Raw genomic sequence first — 17929 nt, forward strand, 5'->3', positions numbered from 1 at the left:
ATATATATATATATATATACAGCTTCCTCAAAAACACAATGATACTCTGACTTAGTCCATTTGGGCTGCCCTAACAAAAATATCATAGACTGGGTGGCTTAAACAACAAACATTTATTTCTCAGTGTTGGAGGCTGGGAAGTCTAAGAGTGAGGTGCCAGCACATTAGATGTCTGATAAGGGCCCACTTCCTGGTTCAAGGACAGTGTTCTCACTGTGTCCTCACATGCAGAAAGAAAAAGGGAGCTCTCTGGGTCTCTTAAAAAAGCACTAATTCTCTTTGAGGTCTTCACCTTTATGACCTAATCACCTCCCAAAGACCCCATCTCCAAATACCATCACATTGGAGATTAGTTTTCAATATATGAATGCGGAGGGTGCAGTGGACATAAACATTCCTTCTATAGCAAATATCAACCATTAGGATGGCTATTATTTTTTAAAAAATGACAGGTGTTGGCGTGGAATGCTTGTACATTGCTGGTGGGAATGTGAAATGGTGCAGCTGCTATGGAAAACAATATGGTGGTTCCTCAAAAAATTAAAAATAGAAGTGCCATAGGATCCAGCAATTGCACTCTCGGATACATACCCAAAGAAAGGAAAGCAGGGACTCAAACAGATGTTTCTACACCCATGTTCATAGCGACATTATTCACAACAGCCAAAAGGTAGAAGCAACCCAAATGTCTATCAATGGATGAATGGATAAAACCAAATGTAGTATATACACACAATGGAATATTATTCAGCCTTAAAAAGGAAAAAATTCTAACACATGCTATAACATGAACCCTGAAGAATTTATGCTAAGTGAAGTAAGCCAGTCACAAAAGGACGAATATTGTATGACTCCAGTTACATGAGGGACCTAGAGTAGTCAAATTCATAGAGTAGAACGTAGAATGGTGCTTGCCAGGGGCTTGAGGCAATGGAGAATGGAGAGTTAAGTGTCTAATGGGTAGAGACTTTCCGTTGGGGAAGATGAAAAAAGTTCTGGAAATGGATGCACAACAATGTGAATGTACTTAATGCCACAGAACTTTACACTTAAAAATGGTTAAAATGGTAAATTTTATATATATTTTGCCACAATAAAAATCCAGGCCTATGATTCACTCATCCGGTAAACTTAACCGAGCAACTTCCTAAGTGCCAGACACTGTGACAGGCGCAGGGCATGCAAAGATGAACACAACATAAGCCCTGCCCTCAGGATGCTTCTAGTGCAGGGAGAGAGAGAAACAAGTGCAGTGATGTACAGGGCACCTGTGCCATGCTGAGCTAGGCACAGCGCTAGGGAAAAAATCTAGGCCTCAGTGGTTTCGTCTCCTTTGTCAGGGAACCAAAGGAGAGTACAGCATCACATCTATGGTATTCTTGCAGAAACTTGTAATCTGAAGTGAATTATGAGGAAACATTAAACAAACCCAAAACGAGGGACAGTCAACAGCTGTCCTGTCCAATACAGTAGCCACTTGCCACATGTAGCTATTTCAATTAAAATTTTAAAAAATATAAACTTCAGTTCCTCAGCGCCACCAGCCACATTTCAGATGCTATTTTCATGTGGCTAATGCCTATCACATTGGACAGCACAGATACAGGTACTTCTATAATCCCTGAAAGTTCTATTGGACAATTTTTTAAAAGGTTGTCCTGGATAGCACTGATCCACAGAGTAACTCTCTAAAAATGTCAATGCCATGAAAGACAAGGAAAGACTGAGGAACCACTCCAGATTAAAGAAAAAATAAAGAGAGTTAACAACTAAAAGCAATGTGGAATTTTGGGTTGGACCCTGAAACTGAAAAAGGACATCAATGGGACAAATGATAAACTCTTACTAAGGCCTTTGGATTAGTTAATATTCAATCACTGTTAATGGTCTGGTTTTGGTCACTGTACTGTGGTTATGTAAGATGTAAATGTGTATTATTTTTGCAACTGCTTTGTAAGTCTGAAATTACTTCAAAATGAAAAGTTCTTAAGTGAAATAAAATTTAAAAATCATCTTTTGACCCTATCTGGCTATTGATATTATTTTATCTTTACTGTTGATTGCATTCCACTGTATTTCATGAATAGAATTTATTGATCATTGTCCATTTACTAGTGGAAGGGCAAGTCCAGAAAGTGATCTATACTCCAGGTCACCCCTTCCCCTCTGAGGTCCTTGGAGGTCCCCTCCCCCATAAAGTTCACCCCTAGGCAGGTGGCCCATATCTCTAGGCCAGTGCACCAAGGAGGGATGTGGCTCACATGGGATAACAACCACCAGCTCACATTCCCCCCCATAGAGAAACTCAGGCCCAAGATCGTGCCAGAAGGCCCCAAACAAGGACATGTTCTCATGTCAGTCCCTTCAGGGAACTCCCATGACTGAAAAACAAAATATAATCCCTGCATATACAACCTCATTTCAAATAAGTTTTTAAACTGTTATTCTTTAAATGATTTGATTTTCACAGTCAATTTTATTATAAAAAAAGGACACGTGCTTATATAGTTAATATGAGGAAAAACAGAAATGTTTGATGAAGAAAACCAAAATCCATACTCATAATACCATCACTGAAAAAAAAAAAAAAAACTGCTAGACACTCTGGTGTCTTTTCTTCTGGTATTTTCTTTTCTACAGTACTGAGCCTCTGAGTCCTCTGGCTTCCTGCAGGCACCCTTGCCTTGACCAGGCACGTGAGAAGGTTCAAGACATGGTCTGATGTAACAGGGTCCCGTATAAGTCTCCTTATCTCTCAGGGGTCACAGGACAAGGAAGGGACTTGGCCCATGTCAGCTCATGGGTCAGTGCCTGCCACAGCCAGCTACTCCGGGTCCCGTCTTACCTCCTCCTCAGCCTCAGAACATCAGGTTGCTCGTCACCTGCCACTCAGAGGCTGCCATCCTGGCCCTCATTTCTGAGAACTACTGACGTAAGTTGCTTGGCAACAGACACGTACTTGGAGTTTGGGGAAAAACAGGAAAATGAGTACAAGGTAGGACACGCCTTTAAAGTGAGATAGCAGAGTTCCTGAAATTCCTAAATACCTGTGTAACCAGCTCCTAGATCAAAGTGTAGAATATTCCCATCTCCCCAGAAAGTTCCCTTGTACTCATTTATCAATCTCCATCCCCAGTCATGATTCTGATTCCATCATCATAGTTTTGCCTGTTCCTGAATTTAATATAAACGGAATCATATAAGACATAGTTTTGTCTGGCATCTTTCACACGTTTTTGACATCCATCTATGTTGTGCCAAGTATCAGGAGTTTGTTCGCTTTCATTGCTAAGCCTTTTATATGAATACAGCACAATTTGTTCATTCTACTTTTAATGGAATATTTGGGCTTTTCGGGGTTTGGGCTATTAGGAATAAAGCTCCTATGAATATTCACATGTAAATATTTTTGTGGCGTTAACACCTCATTTTAAAACTGCTGGACAATAGGATAGAGTATGCGTAGCTTTATAAGAAGCTTCCAAACAACTCTCCAAAATGATTGCACCACTTTCCGCTCCCACCAGCAGTATACTGATGGTTCCAGGTGATCCAGTACGGTCCTCTTCTTCACCAACACCTGACATGGTCAGTTTTTTCACAGGAAGGAATTTAATACAGGGAATTGGTTGCAAAATGGTGAAGGAGGTCTGAAGAGGCAGGAGTCAGGAGGCTGCCGTGGAGTATCAGAGTTCAAGAGCACATCACCATAGTCATGGTCAGAAGCAAGAAGGCCACTGCTGCCACCCCCAGCTCCACATGGCTCTGTCTCAAAATCTGGCTGATGTAGGAATATGCTGAGTCTGGCTATGGAGATGTGAGACCTTCACATCTTTGTGTCCTTGCTGTCAGTAGAAGTGACAGCAGAAAGATGACCTCTGCCCCTCCACCCCTAATCTCTGGTGGGGCATCTCATTGTCAGATCTTAATATTGTTAACTCTAGCTGCAAAGGAGTCTAATTTTTTACCTTCCAGGCTCTGCCCAATATAGGAATACACTCTATCAGGAAGTAGAAGGAGCTAGTTCTATCAGTTGGCTTTTGCTGAGTAAAAAAGCTACCGCAAAATGTTACAGACCAAAATAGCAACCATTTACTTAGCTCACACTTCTGTGGGTTGGTGATTTGGGGCTGGGCTTAGCTAGGAAGTTCTCATCTAATCTGGGCTCACTAGAGCCCTTGCAGTCAGCTGCCAATTCTGTTGGGAACTGACTGGCCTAGGATGGGCTCAGCTGCAATGGATCCTCTCTGCTCCACGTGGTCTCTCCTCCTCCAGTGGCCTAGCCTAGGCTAGGCAGCTTTCAAAGAGGGAGCAAAATGCTCTTCAGGCCTAGGCTCCAAAATGGCACATTACTTCTACCAAATTGTATTAACCAAAGCAAGTCATGAGGCTGGCCCAGATTCAAGGGCAGTGGAAATAGACTCTATCTCTTGCAAGGGTATGAATAAAGGATGGGTCAAAAAGTCAGGGCAATCTACCACACTAGTCCACAGCACCCACCATGCCTCCCACTTCTGGAACTAACCAACAAATCCTAAGTACCCTGCTTCTTTTTTGTGCAGAGCGACTAGATTCCCTGTATCTTCCCTTTTCTGTTCCTTTATTTTGTCTTTCTTTTAGGTTCCTTAATTCCTTAACTTTATTTTCCAGATCTTCTAATTAATTTTTAACGTAAGGAATAATACGTTTATTTTCGGATAATCTATTCTTGTTTTCTGGTTTTTTTTTTTTTACTTTTTAACATCTTTATTTTAAAATATGCAATACAGCAGCTATACATCCTTGACTTCCACCTTTGTGCCTCAACCATGCAGTTTCTATTCCAAGGGAACCAAGTAATTGTTTGCACAAAAATTATCAGCTTATTACACATCTGTCCTTGCTTTTCTCACTTTAATGTATCTTTATGGATGTGATATCTTTCTGAACCTCATTACTGAGAAAAGTAATTAGAAAGCCTTTTAATTTAAAAAAAAATTCTCTTATTTTCCCTGCATGGTCTTCCTCTGAAACTATTTCTTGCTGTTTGCTTATCTAGCTTCTTTTTTATGTTGTAGGCGTTCCCCAAATGTCTGGTGAACTGTGTTTGCATTAAGAGTGAGGCAATAAGAAGCATCAGGGAAGTTCTGTGCACATCCACCTCTTGGCTTGCTTCTGAGGGGGACAGATGGGGACTTCCCTGTGGAAGAGCCCTATAGGCCACAACACAAGGGTCTCACACATGAGGCTGTTCTGTTTCTTTAGAACATGGGCACTTAACCTGCTTCAGGCCGGTGACTCTTTGGGCTGTCTGGTCTTCATAGTTCATAGGCCAGAACAATGTTTTTAAAGATACACAGGGTTACACTAAAGTCCCAATAATATTGGAGTATAATTATTATTAAACAAATGTTTCATTAAATAAATACAACATTTAAGTGGTATCATGCATAGATGATAATCTGAGATTATCTGTATCAACTCTTATCATGATATTAAAATACCCATAATTCCTTTTGGTGACCCAAGTCACCTGCTAATACCATTGTCATTTGTGGCCAATATTTAAAAAGGAAGGAAATTACAAAAGGCACACTTTGGGGGAGAGATGATAGATATGTTCACTAAATTGATGGTGGTGATGGTTTCATGGGTATATAAATATGTCAAATCTCATCAAATTGTACACTTTAAATATGTGTGATGTTGGAGAAATAAGGAGTCCTGCCAACAGAAAGAACTTTATGCACCAACAGAGGAGAGATAAAACACTATTATTGAAAATGCAATTAGATTACAAACATACAGGTACTCCATAAGACATTACAAAGTCTGGGCTGCATTTCACATATTTTATATATGTAAAAAAGAAGAAAAAACAATTAAATTTTCTCTCATTTCCTTGGGAGACGAATGAAACTTGTGATAGTTTCCCATCCACCTCATCCTGAGTTAATTTCACAGGTTCATGAATAGAGTTCTAAGGTCAGAAGGCTTTACTGTAAAATTCAGAGACTGGGTTTATCTAATTCCTAACCAAATGTTCAGGCCTATGACATTGTTAAGAGACACTCTAAGGTGAAGAGAGAAGCAGCTACTTCTCCTTTATTAAACAAACAAACAAATTTCCATTTTATGTCATTTGGCTCATTGTATGCCAACTGTACATCATAAAACTGTAAACTTTTTTTTTAAAGGAAGTAAATATTAATTTCAAATAATTAGCTTTTTAAAAAGTTTTTGTTCCCATCCAAGTTTGTAGAATCCGTGAATTTTATTCATGAATTCCTTCAAAGTCTGTGGCTTCCAGGTCCCATCACTGTCTCAATAATGCCCCGACAATAACAATTTTTTCCTGACTCAGGAAAACTCATACCGCCTTGAGTTGTCATGTTTCTTGGTTCTCCTTTAATCTGAAGCAGTTCCTTGGCCTTTCACTGCCTTGATATTTTTGAAGAGTACAAGTGAGAATTTCCCTCTATTTGGGTTTGTCTGGTTTCCTCCTGATCAGATTCAGGTTAAACATTTTTAATGCTCATACATGGCACTGTGTCCTTCCTGCACATCCAGGAGACAAAGGATGTCTGTCTGTCCCATTACTGGGGACGTTCACCTTGATCACTTGATAAAGGGGGTGCCCTCCAGTTTCTCCACAGAAGATTTACCATTTCCCCATTTTTAGCTAATAAGTAATTCATGGAAAGTTACTTAGAAGCTATGTAAAAATCTTGTTCCTCGTCAACCTTTCACCCACTGGTTTTAGCATCTCAGTATAGCTCATAGATCTTCTTTGTATAGACCCAATGTATTTCTAATTATGTCTGATCCTAGGTATTTTATATTTTTTGTCTTTATCTCGAATGGGATCTTATCTTTCATTATATTTACTAACTCATTATTCATGGACATAGGAATGTTATTAATGTTTGCTGATCATTATCAGCCTCCTACCTTAGGGCCTCTTGGGATCCAGGATGGCTCCTCTTGCCCAGGAGCTCCTTTGTTTTCATCACCTGGATATTATAGGGTCACATGAGCCAGAGACCTGACAAAGGGTTTTAATGTCCTTTTGCCTCTGATCAAGTATCAATCCCAAACAATGCCCTGATAGTAAATGCTCTGGTTCCAGCTCTAGCTGAAGGGGAATTCTCTACTGGCCCAAAGACTTCTGGACCCTCATGCTGATGTGGCTTGCACAATTAGGGTGGAAAAAGCCACTTCCAGGTGACTGTTTCAGAAAGAGGAGGAGTTCTGACCACTTTTTTACTCACCTTTCCCAGGGGCAGAAATCATAGGCCTGTGGTAACTCTAACCTCTCTCAGAACACTGAAGGGAAAGATCATTCCTATTCATTAGCAGAAGTGCAGAAAGCAAGTCAGCATAACTTGCGAACACAGGGGGCCTTGCAGCAGGAAACCTGCAAGCACTACATGATGTTTCCTTTGCTGTAACAAGCAGCTTATCTTCTGGGAAAGGGACTTATGATCCTGAGCAGCTCCAACCTTGAGAGACAACAGACACAGTCTATTGTTTCTATCTGCTTCCCAGGAGAAAGAAAAAGTTGCTACATGGAGATGTTGCAGAATCCCTGGCCCCAAGCCTCTCCTATAAACCACCTTTTTATTTATGCATGCATTCACTCAATATATATTGGGTGGCTGCTATGTGCCTCAGTGCCATGTCAGGTGTTAAGTAAAATGTAAAAAATAAAAGACACAATATAAACTCTCCTGGAGATTATAACCTGATGGGAAAAAGAAGTATTAAACTACATAACACACACATAAACATACATAATGGGGGTGGGGTGAAAAAAGCTGTTAAAAATTAGTACAGCTATACCTTCCTCTTAAGGGGAATATATACTAAATGACTCACCTTAGGAAGGATAGATCTTTCCATGGTCATCTTCAGCTTACATATATCAGTGTGGAAGGAAGTCTTGCCTGAGATTTAATTATGTCCCATAAGAATTTGTGATTTCAAAGCAGAACTGAAAATGCGCTTTGAACTGCTGAAGATGGAGCCCCAGACAGTCTTCTCCCCCCCCCTCCTTTTTTAAGTAGGCACAGCTATGCTATCAAAAGGCAGGCCTGGGAGGGTCGAGGGGTATAGCTCAGTGGTAGAGCATGTGCTTGGTATGTACGAGGTCTGGGTTCAATCAGTTAAGGGGGGGAAAAGGTAGGCCTGGGAACGAGTTAGGTGGGGGGTGGAGCCCTTAACTGCCCGGTGGGAACAGGAAAGAAATGAGGGTGCTGGATACCAGAGAGCACAGAAGAGAGCACAGGGAGTTTCTGCTTAATGGGTACAGAGTTTCTGTTTTAAATGATGAAAGCCTTCTGAAAATAGATACAATACTGTGAGTGTAGTTAATGCCACTAAATTGTACACTTAAAAATTGTTAAAGTGGTCAATTTTATGTTATGCATATTTTACAATAAAAAGAAGAAAGAAAAAAAAATTTTAGTGAAAAAATAAAAAAGAAGGGAGCAGCCTGAAAGTTGATGGGAGGCCAAGGCTCCAAGGGAACTAGGAGAAGACCTCCTTGGGGGGAATGGTTCAGAGACTCAGGGAACACGAGTGTCTGACAATCAGTCTCAAGTCTTATGCTCTGTGGTTCTATAAGATAACTCTCCTCTATCCCCCTAAACTTTAGTAAAAGTCTGCTATTCCCAAATTCCCTATTCTTTGGGGGCATCAAGGGAAAGAGCAGGTATTCTGCATCTGGGCAGGCACATCAGGGCAGAGAGAAAGGAGTCGTCACATGCCCTGAGATCCAAGTCACAATGCCGCAAAAGCTGAGGAGAACAAGCGATGCCCAGGAGACACATACGATGTGCTGGGGCAGTACCGACTATCCCACTTCAGGCAGGATGCGGGCTCAAGCAACTGGTACTGGAATACTAAAGGATAGACCAGCTCCACAGGGTTGGAAGACCTGAAACCAACCAGAAGGCAGAGATCTGAGTTACACAGGTGAACCTCATGAACTTCACAGCCTGCAGGCTCTTGCCTAGGTTAAGCTAAACTGGGTCCAGTAGGGCCACTGAGATGCAGTTCCTACCACATTGTAATAAGAGATTCATCTTCAGGAGCTGATTTTCTTTTCTGTGCTTTCTGGGATTTGCCATGTTAAAGACAGCTATGGATAACAGGCAAAGGAGAGCCAACTAGTGCATAATTGGAATCTCTGAAGGGAACAAAAACAATGAAATACAATAGCCATTTAAAAATATAATTCAGGGGTGGTGGGTATAGCTCAGTGGTAGAGGACATGCTTCGTATTCATGAGATCCTGGGTTCAATCCCCAGTACTTCCATTAAAAAAAATAATAAAGTACTATACTTTATATGTGTGTGTGTGTGTGTATATATGTATATATATAATACTATATAAAGTACTATATATACATATATATAATTCAGGAAAATATTCCTAAAATAAAAAAAGATTTCAATCTACATCTGAAACAAGCATGCTACATTTATACTAAAAGATATATTCTAGTAATATTACTAGAAAATAATCTTTAGTGGGGTGGGTATAACTCAGTGGTAGTGTGTGCTTAGCACGCACAAGGTCTTGGGTTCAATCCCCAGTACCTCCATTTAAAAAATAAATAAACCTAATTATCTCCCCCTCAAAAGAAATAAACAAACAAACAAAAAGCCCAAAAACAAACCAAAAAAATGCTGAGCTTTAAAAAAAAAAAGAAAGAAAGAAACTTTGGGTCACCCAGGAAAAGAGAGCAAGAATAAAGGCTCCAAAAAATTTTTTTTGAACATACAAGAACTCAGAAATATTGTTCTCATGAAGTCATATAGAAATAGGGAATTAAAGATGGGACAAAATGAAACTGCAGATTTTCTAGAAGACATCAATAGTGAAATCCCTACATCTCAGAACCTATGGGATACAGCTAAAGCAGTGGTCAGAGGAAAAAATTCATAACTTACATACGAATACCAATTTTTTAAAAAGACTGAAAACAAAAGAATTAACAAGCACCCTTAAAGAATTATAAACCAAATAAAAACAGAAGGAAGCACTTAATTAAAATAGAATCAGGAATTAATGAGTTAATGCCATTTCTTTCCCTTAAGTTGAATGACTGGTACTTAGATGCTCATTATATAATTCTAAGCTTCTTTTTGCAAACATGAACTATTTCACAGTAATTTTCAGCTTTGTTAAATGAAGTATAACATATCCATACAATGGATAAGAATAAAAAAGGATAAGAATGCTATGTACTGCTATAAAAAGATCTCCAGGATACACTGTTGTTTGTTTGTTTTTATTTCAGGATACACTGTTCAATGGAACAAGCATGTGCAGAATCCTATATATAGTAGGCAGCCTACCTTGTAAGAAAACAGTGTGAGCAGGAAGTAGAATAAAAACACTTGTTCATATTTGCTTACATGTGTATAAAGAGCGAGACAGAGAGATGTGTAGGAACCTAAAAAGCTATTCATCCAGGCCAGTGGGAAAATAGGGTGGATGAGGACAGAGGTGGAACCAAGTTTTTCAGTAAAAACCTTTTTTATCATTTTGATTTCTAAACTATGTTAGCTATGTAGAAAATAAAATTTGGTTTATAAAAATAAACATTTAAAAAATTCAAGGCTGAGGGGGAGGGTATATAGCTCAAGTGGTAGAGTGCATGCTTAGCATGCACAAGGTCTTGGGTTGAATTCCCAGTACCTCCTTGAAACATAAATAAATTAACCTAATTACTCCCCTGAATAAATAAATAAAATTAAAAAAATTAAAAATTAAAAAAAATTCAAGGCTGGTCCAAATGGGTTCACTGGTAGTCTGCTAAACATTTAGGGAAGAAAATATATCAATTTGCTAAAATCTCTTCCTGAAGATTCAGATGCAGAAGAAACACTTCCTAACTCATTCTATGAGGCCAGCATTACTGTAATACCAAAACCAGACAAAGGCATGACAAGAAAACTGAAGACCAATATCACTCATGAAAACAGATGTAAAAGTCCTCAACAAGTATTAGCAAATAGAATCCAACAATGTATAAAGAATGCTGTATATACCATCACCAAGTGGGAGATAAATCCATCCCCAGGTAAGCAAGGCTGGTTTGATATTTCAACATTAACTAATGGCATCGCATCAACAGACTGAAGAAAACTCACATGATCATATCAATAGATAAGGAAAAGTATTTGACAAAATCCAACATTCACTCATGATAAAAACTCTCAGCAAATTAGAAATAGAGAGGAACTTCCTCAATCTGATAAAGAACATCTACAAACCTCATGAAACATCATACTTAATGGTGAGAAACTAGAGGCTTTCCCTCTAAAATCAGGAACAAGGCAAGAATGTCCCATCTCACCACTCCTTTTCAACACGGTACTAGGAGTCCTAATTAATGCAATAACACAGGAAAAGGAAATAAAAGTTAAGTAAATTGGGAAGGAAGAAATAAAACAAAGATGACATGATTATCTATGTAGGAAATCTGAATCAACCAAAAAACTCTTGGAACTAATAAACAGTCATAGCAAGGTTGCAGGATATAAGGTTAATATTAAGAAACCATTCACTTTCCTCTATACCAACAATGAACAAGTGGAATTTGAATTTGAAAATATATTACCACTTACATTAACACCCCCCAAAATGAAATACTTAGGCATAAACCTCACAAAACATGTACAAGACCTACTTGAGGAAAACTACAAAACTCTGATGAAAGAAATCAAAGAACTAAGTAAGTGGCAAGATATTTCCTGTTCATGGACAGAAGACTCAATTATTGTCAAGATGTCAGTTCTTCCCAACTTCACCTGCATCTATTCAGTGCAATCACAATCAAAATCCCAGCAAGTAATCTTGTACCCTGCATAGCACCTAGCAGAGTGTCAGGTCCAAGACAGGCTCAATGAAGGTGAAGTAAGCATGCGAAGTTGCGGTGGAAACCTGGCTCAGGGGTGCTGGGGCAAAAGTGGGAATATACAGAAAGGGCATTGAGCAAACTCAGGGAATTAAGGAAACCTAGGTACTAACTGGGCACCTGGAACAACAGAAACCAGGGGCTCAGTGGCCTCGAGGAGGGTCTCACTCTCTGTCATTTTCTGTGTATCAATTTCCTCCACCTGACGGAAACCAAGGTCACAAGCCTCAACTAACCCCAACTTCCCACAGCTTCCAGGGAATGGGGTCTCACCCTCTTCCTCAAGTTCAGTTTGAAAAATAGGTACAAAGGGTTCAGACTAGCCATGCTTGGGCCCTTCAACAGAAGCCAGAGGCCTGTTCTTGTGAGGATATAGCCACTCCGCCAGGACCACCAGCCTGGAGTAAGGGGAGGGGCAGCCCAGGAGAGCAGATTTTATAGGGCAGGGGTGTCCCACTGGTGGCTTCTGGGACATCTCCAGTGGCATAGCATGCCACATACATGGACTGAGGTTCCTTCAGGGTTTCAAGTTCAGAGGGTGATTTGTGGCATCCTAGAATGGAGAAGGTGGCCTTGTCCCAATAATGATGCTGGTGATAGAAAGCACAGCATGGCTGGTGGCCAGACTTCAAAGGGCAAAACTCCAATCACAGGTACTGCCTCCTAACTGGGTGTGGGTGGGTCCTTCCTGGGTGCCAAAGGGCAACTGTTTGACAAGCATGAGACGGGGCCGACACTGTACCCTGACCGCCTAGGAGGCCAGTTCTGCCCGTGCAAGAAAGCCACACCTCACAGGTCACAGGTAGGTCATGAAAATAGATGTAACTGAGGTTTTGTCCAATTGAATCATTTTAAATAACCACTAAATTTTAATCACCAATGAGTAAAGACTCCCTAACAGCAGTTTGGTGCCCTACCCATAAACTTTTGGGCCTGACCATGGTACAGGCAGGCCCAGCTCCACACCACCCAAGGGCTTTTTATGGGAGTAGAAAGAGTCAAGGAATTTTTCCTGGGACCAACTCACAACTGGACAGAAGGGAGTGGCAGGCAAACACCCACAGCCTTTCACTCCTTAGGTGAAGTCATTCAGAGGTGACAATTGTGCACTGGCCCCCAGAGGCACTAAGCTCTCTACCCACCCTGATAACACATCTGTACGGGCTGTCTCCCCTTCAAGTGCTTCCTGGGATCACCTCCAACATCAACTGCTTGTACCTAATCCTTGTCTCAGGCTCTGCTTCTTGGGAATCCACACCAACCCACCACATTTTGGTGGAGGAAGCAAGTGCTATCATCCAAAGGACGCACATAATGAAACAGGCGGTGAGGGGGACGAGAGGTGGAGACTTCCCAAGAAGCCTCTTGGGGACATACTTGACCACAAAAGCTCAGACACCCAGCTCAGAGCCATACAAAGATGTACTTTCTCACAGGAGCAGATGTGCATTAATCAAACTCACAGAAAATGGAGGGCGAAATCACACAGCTGCTGCTTTTTATTCAAAATGAGAATGACAATCAACAGAACTCTCACACCCACCTGACAGCTCCTCCTCTTCCCTGAGACAAAGGAAGCCCATGATTATCTCAAGGCTGCCAGTGGGCGTGGGCTGGGCCCAAAAGGAGTTACGGAGCCCCTCTGCTGAACGAGTAACACCTTTGTGAACTGTGACATGGCTGGACACCGAGTAGGCCCTCACCAACAAAATCCTTGATAGCGATGCCTAAGTGAGTACAAAGGCAGAGGCCAGCTCCCCTACCCTAGAAGTCTCAGGGCCTGCTTTTGCACCATGATGACTATGAATCTGGAAGCAGCAGCAGGCTGAGCTCCAAGCAGGTGTTCCTCACCACCCCCCAGCACTAGCAGCTGGTGGACTGTTTGGGGCTGGCTGGCAGGGATGGGACAAAGTCGGGTCAAGGACAAGCAGGGCCCACTGCATTGGTCTGAATAAGTCATGAGGCAGTTCCATGTACAGGATGTTCTATGATTCCTACCTGCCACCCTCTCTCCCAGCCCCCTTTGCTGCCAGCACATCCCATCCATCTGTCCTGGATGTGGCAGCACGCCAGAGCTGGGAGCAGGCTGGGAAGGAGGCAGTTGCCAAACTTTACCTGGCTGTGTGTCCGTCCACCCCCGTCCTCCCTCCTTGCTCTCTTGGGAAGTCCCATCCCAGTGAAGGGTCAGCGGGGCCAGGCAGCACTAAATTCCTTCTCCAGACCCTGGACAAACTGGTCATTGAGGAAGAGCAGTTGACCATGTGGCAGGAAGCGGGTGAGGATGCCCTCAATGCGGTCAGCCCGCAGCAGGAAGTTGGCACCAGGGACCAGCAGCCGGAGGTGGTCAAGGAGAAGGCGTGCCAGCAGTCGGAGTGTGCCCTCGGCCAGCAGCAGGTTCTCGTGGGCATCCAGCACCAGGGTGAAGCCTAATGAGAGCACAGCTAGCCATACTACTGTCCGAGGCTCCTGGAAAGGGTCCCCTGCGGCCAGGCGGAAGGCCCCACATGGGGCCTCCTGCAGGGGCACTGGCTCATCTGAAGACTGGGACTGCAGGTCCATGCCAGGCCGGCCACACGCCTGCTGCTGCAGCTGCCACATAGACTCCACCTGCCTGCAGAGAACAGAGGGTTACTGATTTCTGTCATCCTCTGGACTGACCCTGGAGCTGGGAGCTGCCATTATCTCCATGACAAGATATAGAAACTGAACCTCAGAAAGACTAAGTGACCTACTCAGGGCCACAGAGCAGGGAGCATAAGCCCAGATGGAAATCCAGGCTCCAGCTTCCAGGTCCTGAACCATTTCACTCCATGTGGCCAAGAGAAGGCAGGTTTTGAATACAGCTCCTTGGGCTAGGAAAGGGCACCAGGGGAAGAAGACCCTGCCCCCACCTGCTTCAGAGGCCTCCTCAGCATCTCAACAAGAGATGAGAAGTGGAGTAAAAGCCATGTCCAACCCAGGCTGCCCAATCTCTCCACTGTCACCCCATCCTGCAGCCTTCCCCAAATAAAAAAGAAAAAAAAAAAACATTCTATTTGGATATCCAGGCTTTTGAAATCTCTCTGATCCCTCAGGAATCATATTCCAATTTGGGCCATGTAGATGCTGCTCTTAAAAACATGTTTGATTTTCTGTGCCAGGAGGGGGAGGACGCCAGAGGAACAAGAAGGTAACAAGATGCTGGCCCAGGGTTGCCCCAGAGTGTTACTCCCCCACCAAGAATGCAGAGGGGTCAGGAGATTCTGGCGCCTACTGGTTCAGTCTGGGTCTGGGATGGGAAGGTCCAAGGCCAGTCTCCCCATATGGAACAGTGTTTCCCAACTGTGCTCCTGGATCCCAGAAGCTCTTGGCGCAGAGTTCCCATATCCCGCATTCTCTCTCCTCAGAGATTCATAATGCTTAAAGACACGTGAATGGCCCTGAAAAGTCCTGCACTGCAAAGCATGTTTAATCTGTACTGGGATCTGCCTACCTACACTCAAATCCCAGTTCTTTCACTTTCCAGATGTATAACCTTGGGCAAATTAAATTCCTTAAACTCTTTGTAGCTCAGTTTACTCATGTATAAGGTGGACATAATGTACCTACTTCAAATGACTGTTTCAAAGATAAAATGAATTCATATACATGAAATGCTCACAACATAAATGCTTAGCCCATACAAGCTCAATAAATGCTAACTGTAATAAATATAAATAAGAATGATAATAGCGTTATTATTTTTAATCCTTTTTCATGTAGTACTTGTGAACAACTGTGGAAGACTCTTTGAAAGCACCATTCTAGAATTTTCTCTCTGCTTCTGAGTCCTCCTGTTTCTCCTTGTCTGCCCCCTCCCCCCGCCCCGAAAACCTATCACAATCAGGTGTACATTCAATGAAGGCCCGGGGACGGGCGGGGCTGATTGTGTGGTTACCTGGCCGTGGCCAAAATCTGCTCCTTTCGGAGGAGCCTGTCCCTCTCAGGACCACGTGGCCTTGGGTCGTCGGGTGAATTCTCCGCACCAAAGAAGCAGGAGTAGAGCACTCGGCAAAGGCCCTCCTCAGCCTTCGGGGCCCGCAAGGTGTGGATGAGAAAGGCATGGACCATGGCTCTGGGATGGGTACTAAAAGGAAGCCAGAGACCTCAGTGAGATGAGCGTGAAACCCCAGGAGGGGAGGCAACCACAGAAACGGTCTGGCCTAGCTAGGTCTGGGAGCATGTCTGGAGGCTGATGTGGCTGGTCACTGGTCCTCGTTGGCCACCCAAGACACACTAACAGCATCCGGTCAGCACCACCTCTGCCGATAACAGAGTCTAGTTAGAAATCTCAGACAACCCTAAACCCAGTCCTACAAAACAACTGGCCAGGAATCTTCAAAAATGTCAGTCATCAGAGTCAAGAGACACTGGGGAGCTGCTCCACACTGAAGACCAAAGAGACAGGACAGCTGAATGCAACTTGTGATCCTGGATGAGATCCCAGGCCACGAAAGGGGTAGTTTCAATATACAGCATTACTACGACAACTGGAAGCATTTAAATATGAATAACAGGTTAGATAATAGTCTTGATCAATGTTACCTGATTCTGAAAGTGGGAGAATGTCCTTGCTTTCAGAAAATACACACTTGAGTACCTCTAAGTATAGAGATAAAGGGGCATCATACCTGCAACTAACTTAATTGGAAAGTTCTTTATAAGAACAGTCTTAAAATTTTCTATGTTAAAGATCATGTCAAAATAAATACTATTAAATAATTAATAATAATAATAATAATAGTGGTGGCTGGCTGGCTCAGTGACCCGCTTGGGGTTGAAACGTGGACAGCAAGCAGACAGCTGTAGCTAAGGGTAAATGGACTGCGGGTTTAAACTAGTTAAACAGTAAAGTTCGCGAAGGTGCTTTGAAACCCAGAGCCCGCAGACCTGGCGCTGACCTCTGGTGACCCTCTAACCACGAGAAAAACACGTCATCAGCCTTCGCCACCGCGTCTCCCACCCCCGGCCCCATAGAGAAATGGTAGCGGCCAAAACCCATTACGTCACTACCTCGCGCAATCTTGCGGCGCAGTGGATTTTGGGGGTTGTAGTTGCTTGCCCCAGTTAGCCAAGCTTAAGGTGGGGCGCCACAGATTGAGTGTGACCTGCAACCCCCAGGCCACTGTCCTCGAGGCGTCACACTCACCTCTTCCGTGCCCGTGGACGTCTACTAACCGGCTACTCCACTCCTCAACAGGGATGCAATGGCGGTTGCGCGGCGTCTTAGACGCCTGCGCACGTCAGTCGCGAGCGCGCGCCTGAACGTGACGCACCGAGGGTGGGCGGGGTGTCACGTCGCGCTGCAGGCTGGGCGCGGGGTCCTGGCTGCTTTCTGATGTTTGGGCCTCAGGAGCCAGCGACGGGCGACTTTCACCGTCGGGCCAAAGGCCCCTTGCTCAGAGCTCACGGCGCGGCCACGCTGGTCACTCCCTGACTGGATACGCGGGTTTCCCACTCGAAGCCTTAGACCTGTTAAGCCCCAGGCCACCTCCCCCGGAGACCGCGAGGTGGCGCAGCTACCCGGCGCTTGGACCTTCCGGAAGAGGCGAGGTGGCTGCGTTGTCGCCAGCGGGCGGGATTCGGAACCCCAGCGGCCTCTGCCAGCCGTGTGAGGCTCGCGGGGTCTGAGATCTTTCAAAACTGGCCAATATGCGTGGGAATCATGGGGGCGCCTGTTAACATCCAGGCTGAACTTTACCCCCGGGAATGAAGACTCAAGGAGAAATACGCATATTTAGGAAGCTTGAGGGGTGTGGGGACGTCAGTGTTGTGAGTTCCCGCAGTGAGTTAAGACTTGAACTCTGTTTGGAGTGGAACGATTAAAACTCTGGTCCCAATCGTGTCACCAATTATGTGTCCCTGGCAGGTCAGTCACTTTATTGGGCCCCAATGAAGCCCCATAGGGTTTAGTAGGCTGATCAGTGTTTCCTTTCACATTCCCACCTCTGACAAGCTCCTTCCTTGTCCCCTCTTTGAGTGAGGCCATCGAAAGTATAAAG

The 17929-nt window shown here is 43.6% G+C and overlaps 1 protein-coding gene and 1 non-coding gene across 3 annotated transcripts; one reads left to right on the forward strand and one right to left on the reverse strand.

Moving 5' to 3' along the window:
* Positions 1-2823: 2823 nt before the first annotated feature.
* Positions 2824-17509, reverse strand: AP5S1 (adaptor related protein complex 5 subunit sigma 1). Of its 2 annotated transcripts, XR_004313157.1 has the most exons (4): positions 17077-17509; positions 15826-16014; positions 14025-14520; positions 2824-8917 (listed from the first exon to the last, which is right to left on the reverse strand). XR_004313157.1 is itself a non-coding variant. In XM_006187102.3 (3 exons), the coding sequence occupies exons 2-3, from the start codon at positions 15996-15998 to the stop codon at positions 14094-14096; spliced, it is 600 nt and encodes a 199-aa protein (XP_006187164.1). In that variant the 5' UTR covers positions 15999-16014; positions 17077-17508; the 3' UTR covers positions 13379-14093. The 2 variants fall into 2 exon arrangements, 1 of the variants encoding a protein (XP_006187164.1); XM_006187102.3 differs by lacking the exon at positions 2824-8917 and having other exon boundaries at positions 13379-14520; positions 17077-17508.
* TRNAT-CGU lies at positions 9228-9299 on the forward strand. The gene has a single exon. It is a non-coding gene; the product is annotated as a tRNA-Thr (tRNA).
* Positions 17510-17929: the final 420 nt, after the last annotated feature.

Source organism: Camelus ferus, chromosome 19, assembly GCF_009834535.1.
Source record: "Camelus ferus isolate YT-003-E chromosome 19, BCGSAC_Cfer_1.0, whole genome shotgun sequence".
Taxonomy (NCBI): domain Eukaryota; kingdom Metazoa; phylum Chordata; class Mammalia; order Artiodactyla; family Camelidae; genus Camelus; species Camelus ferus.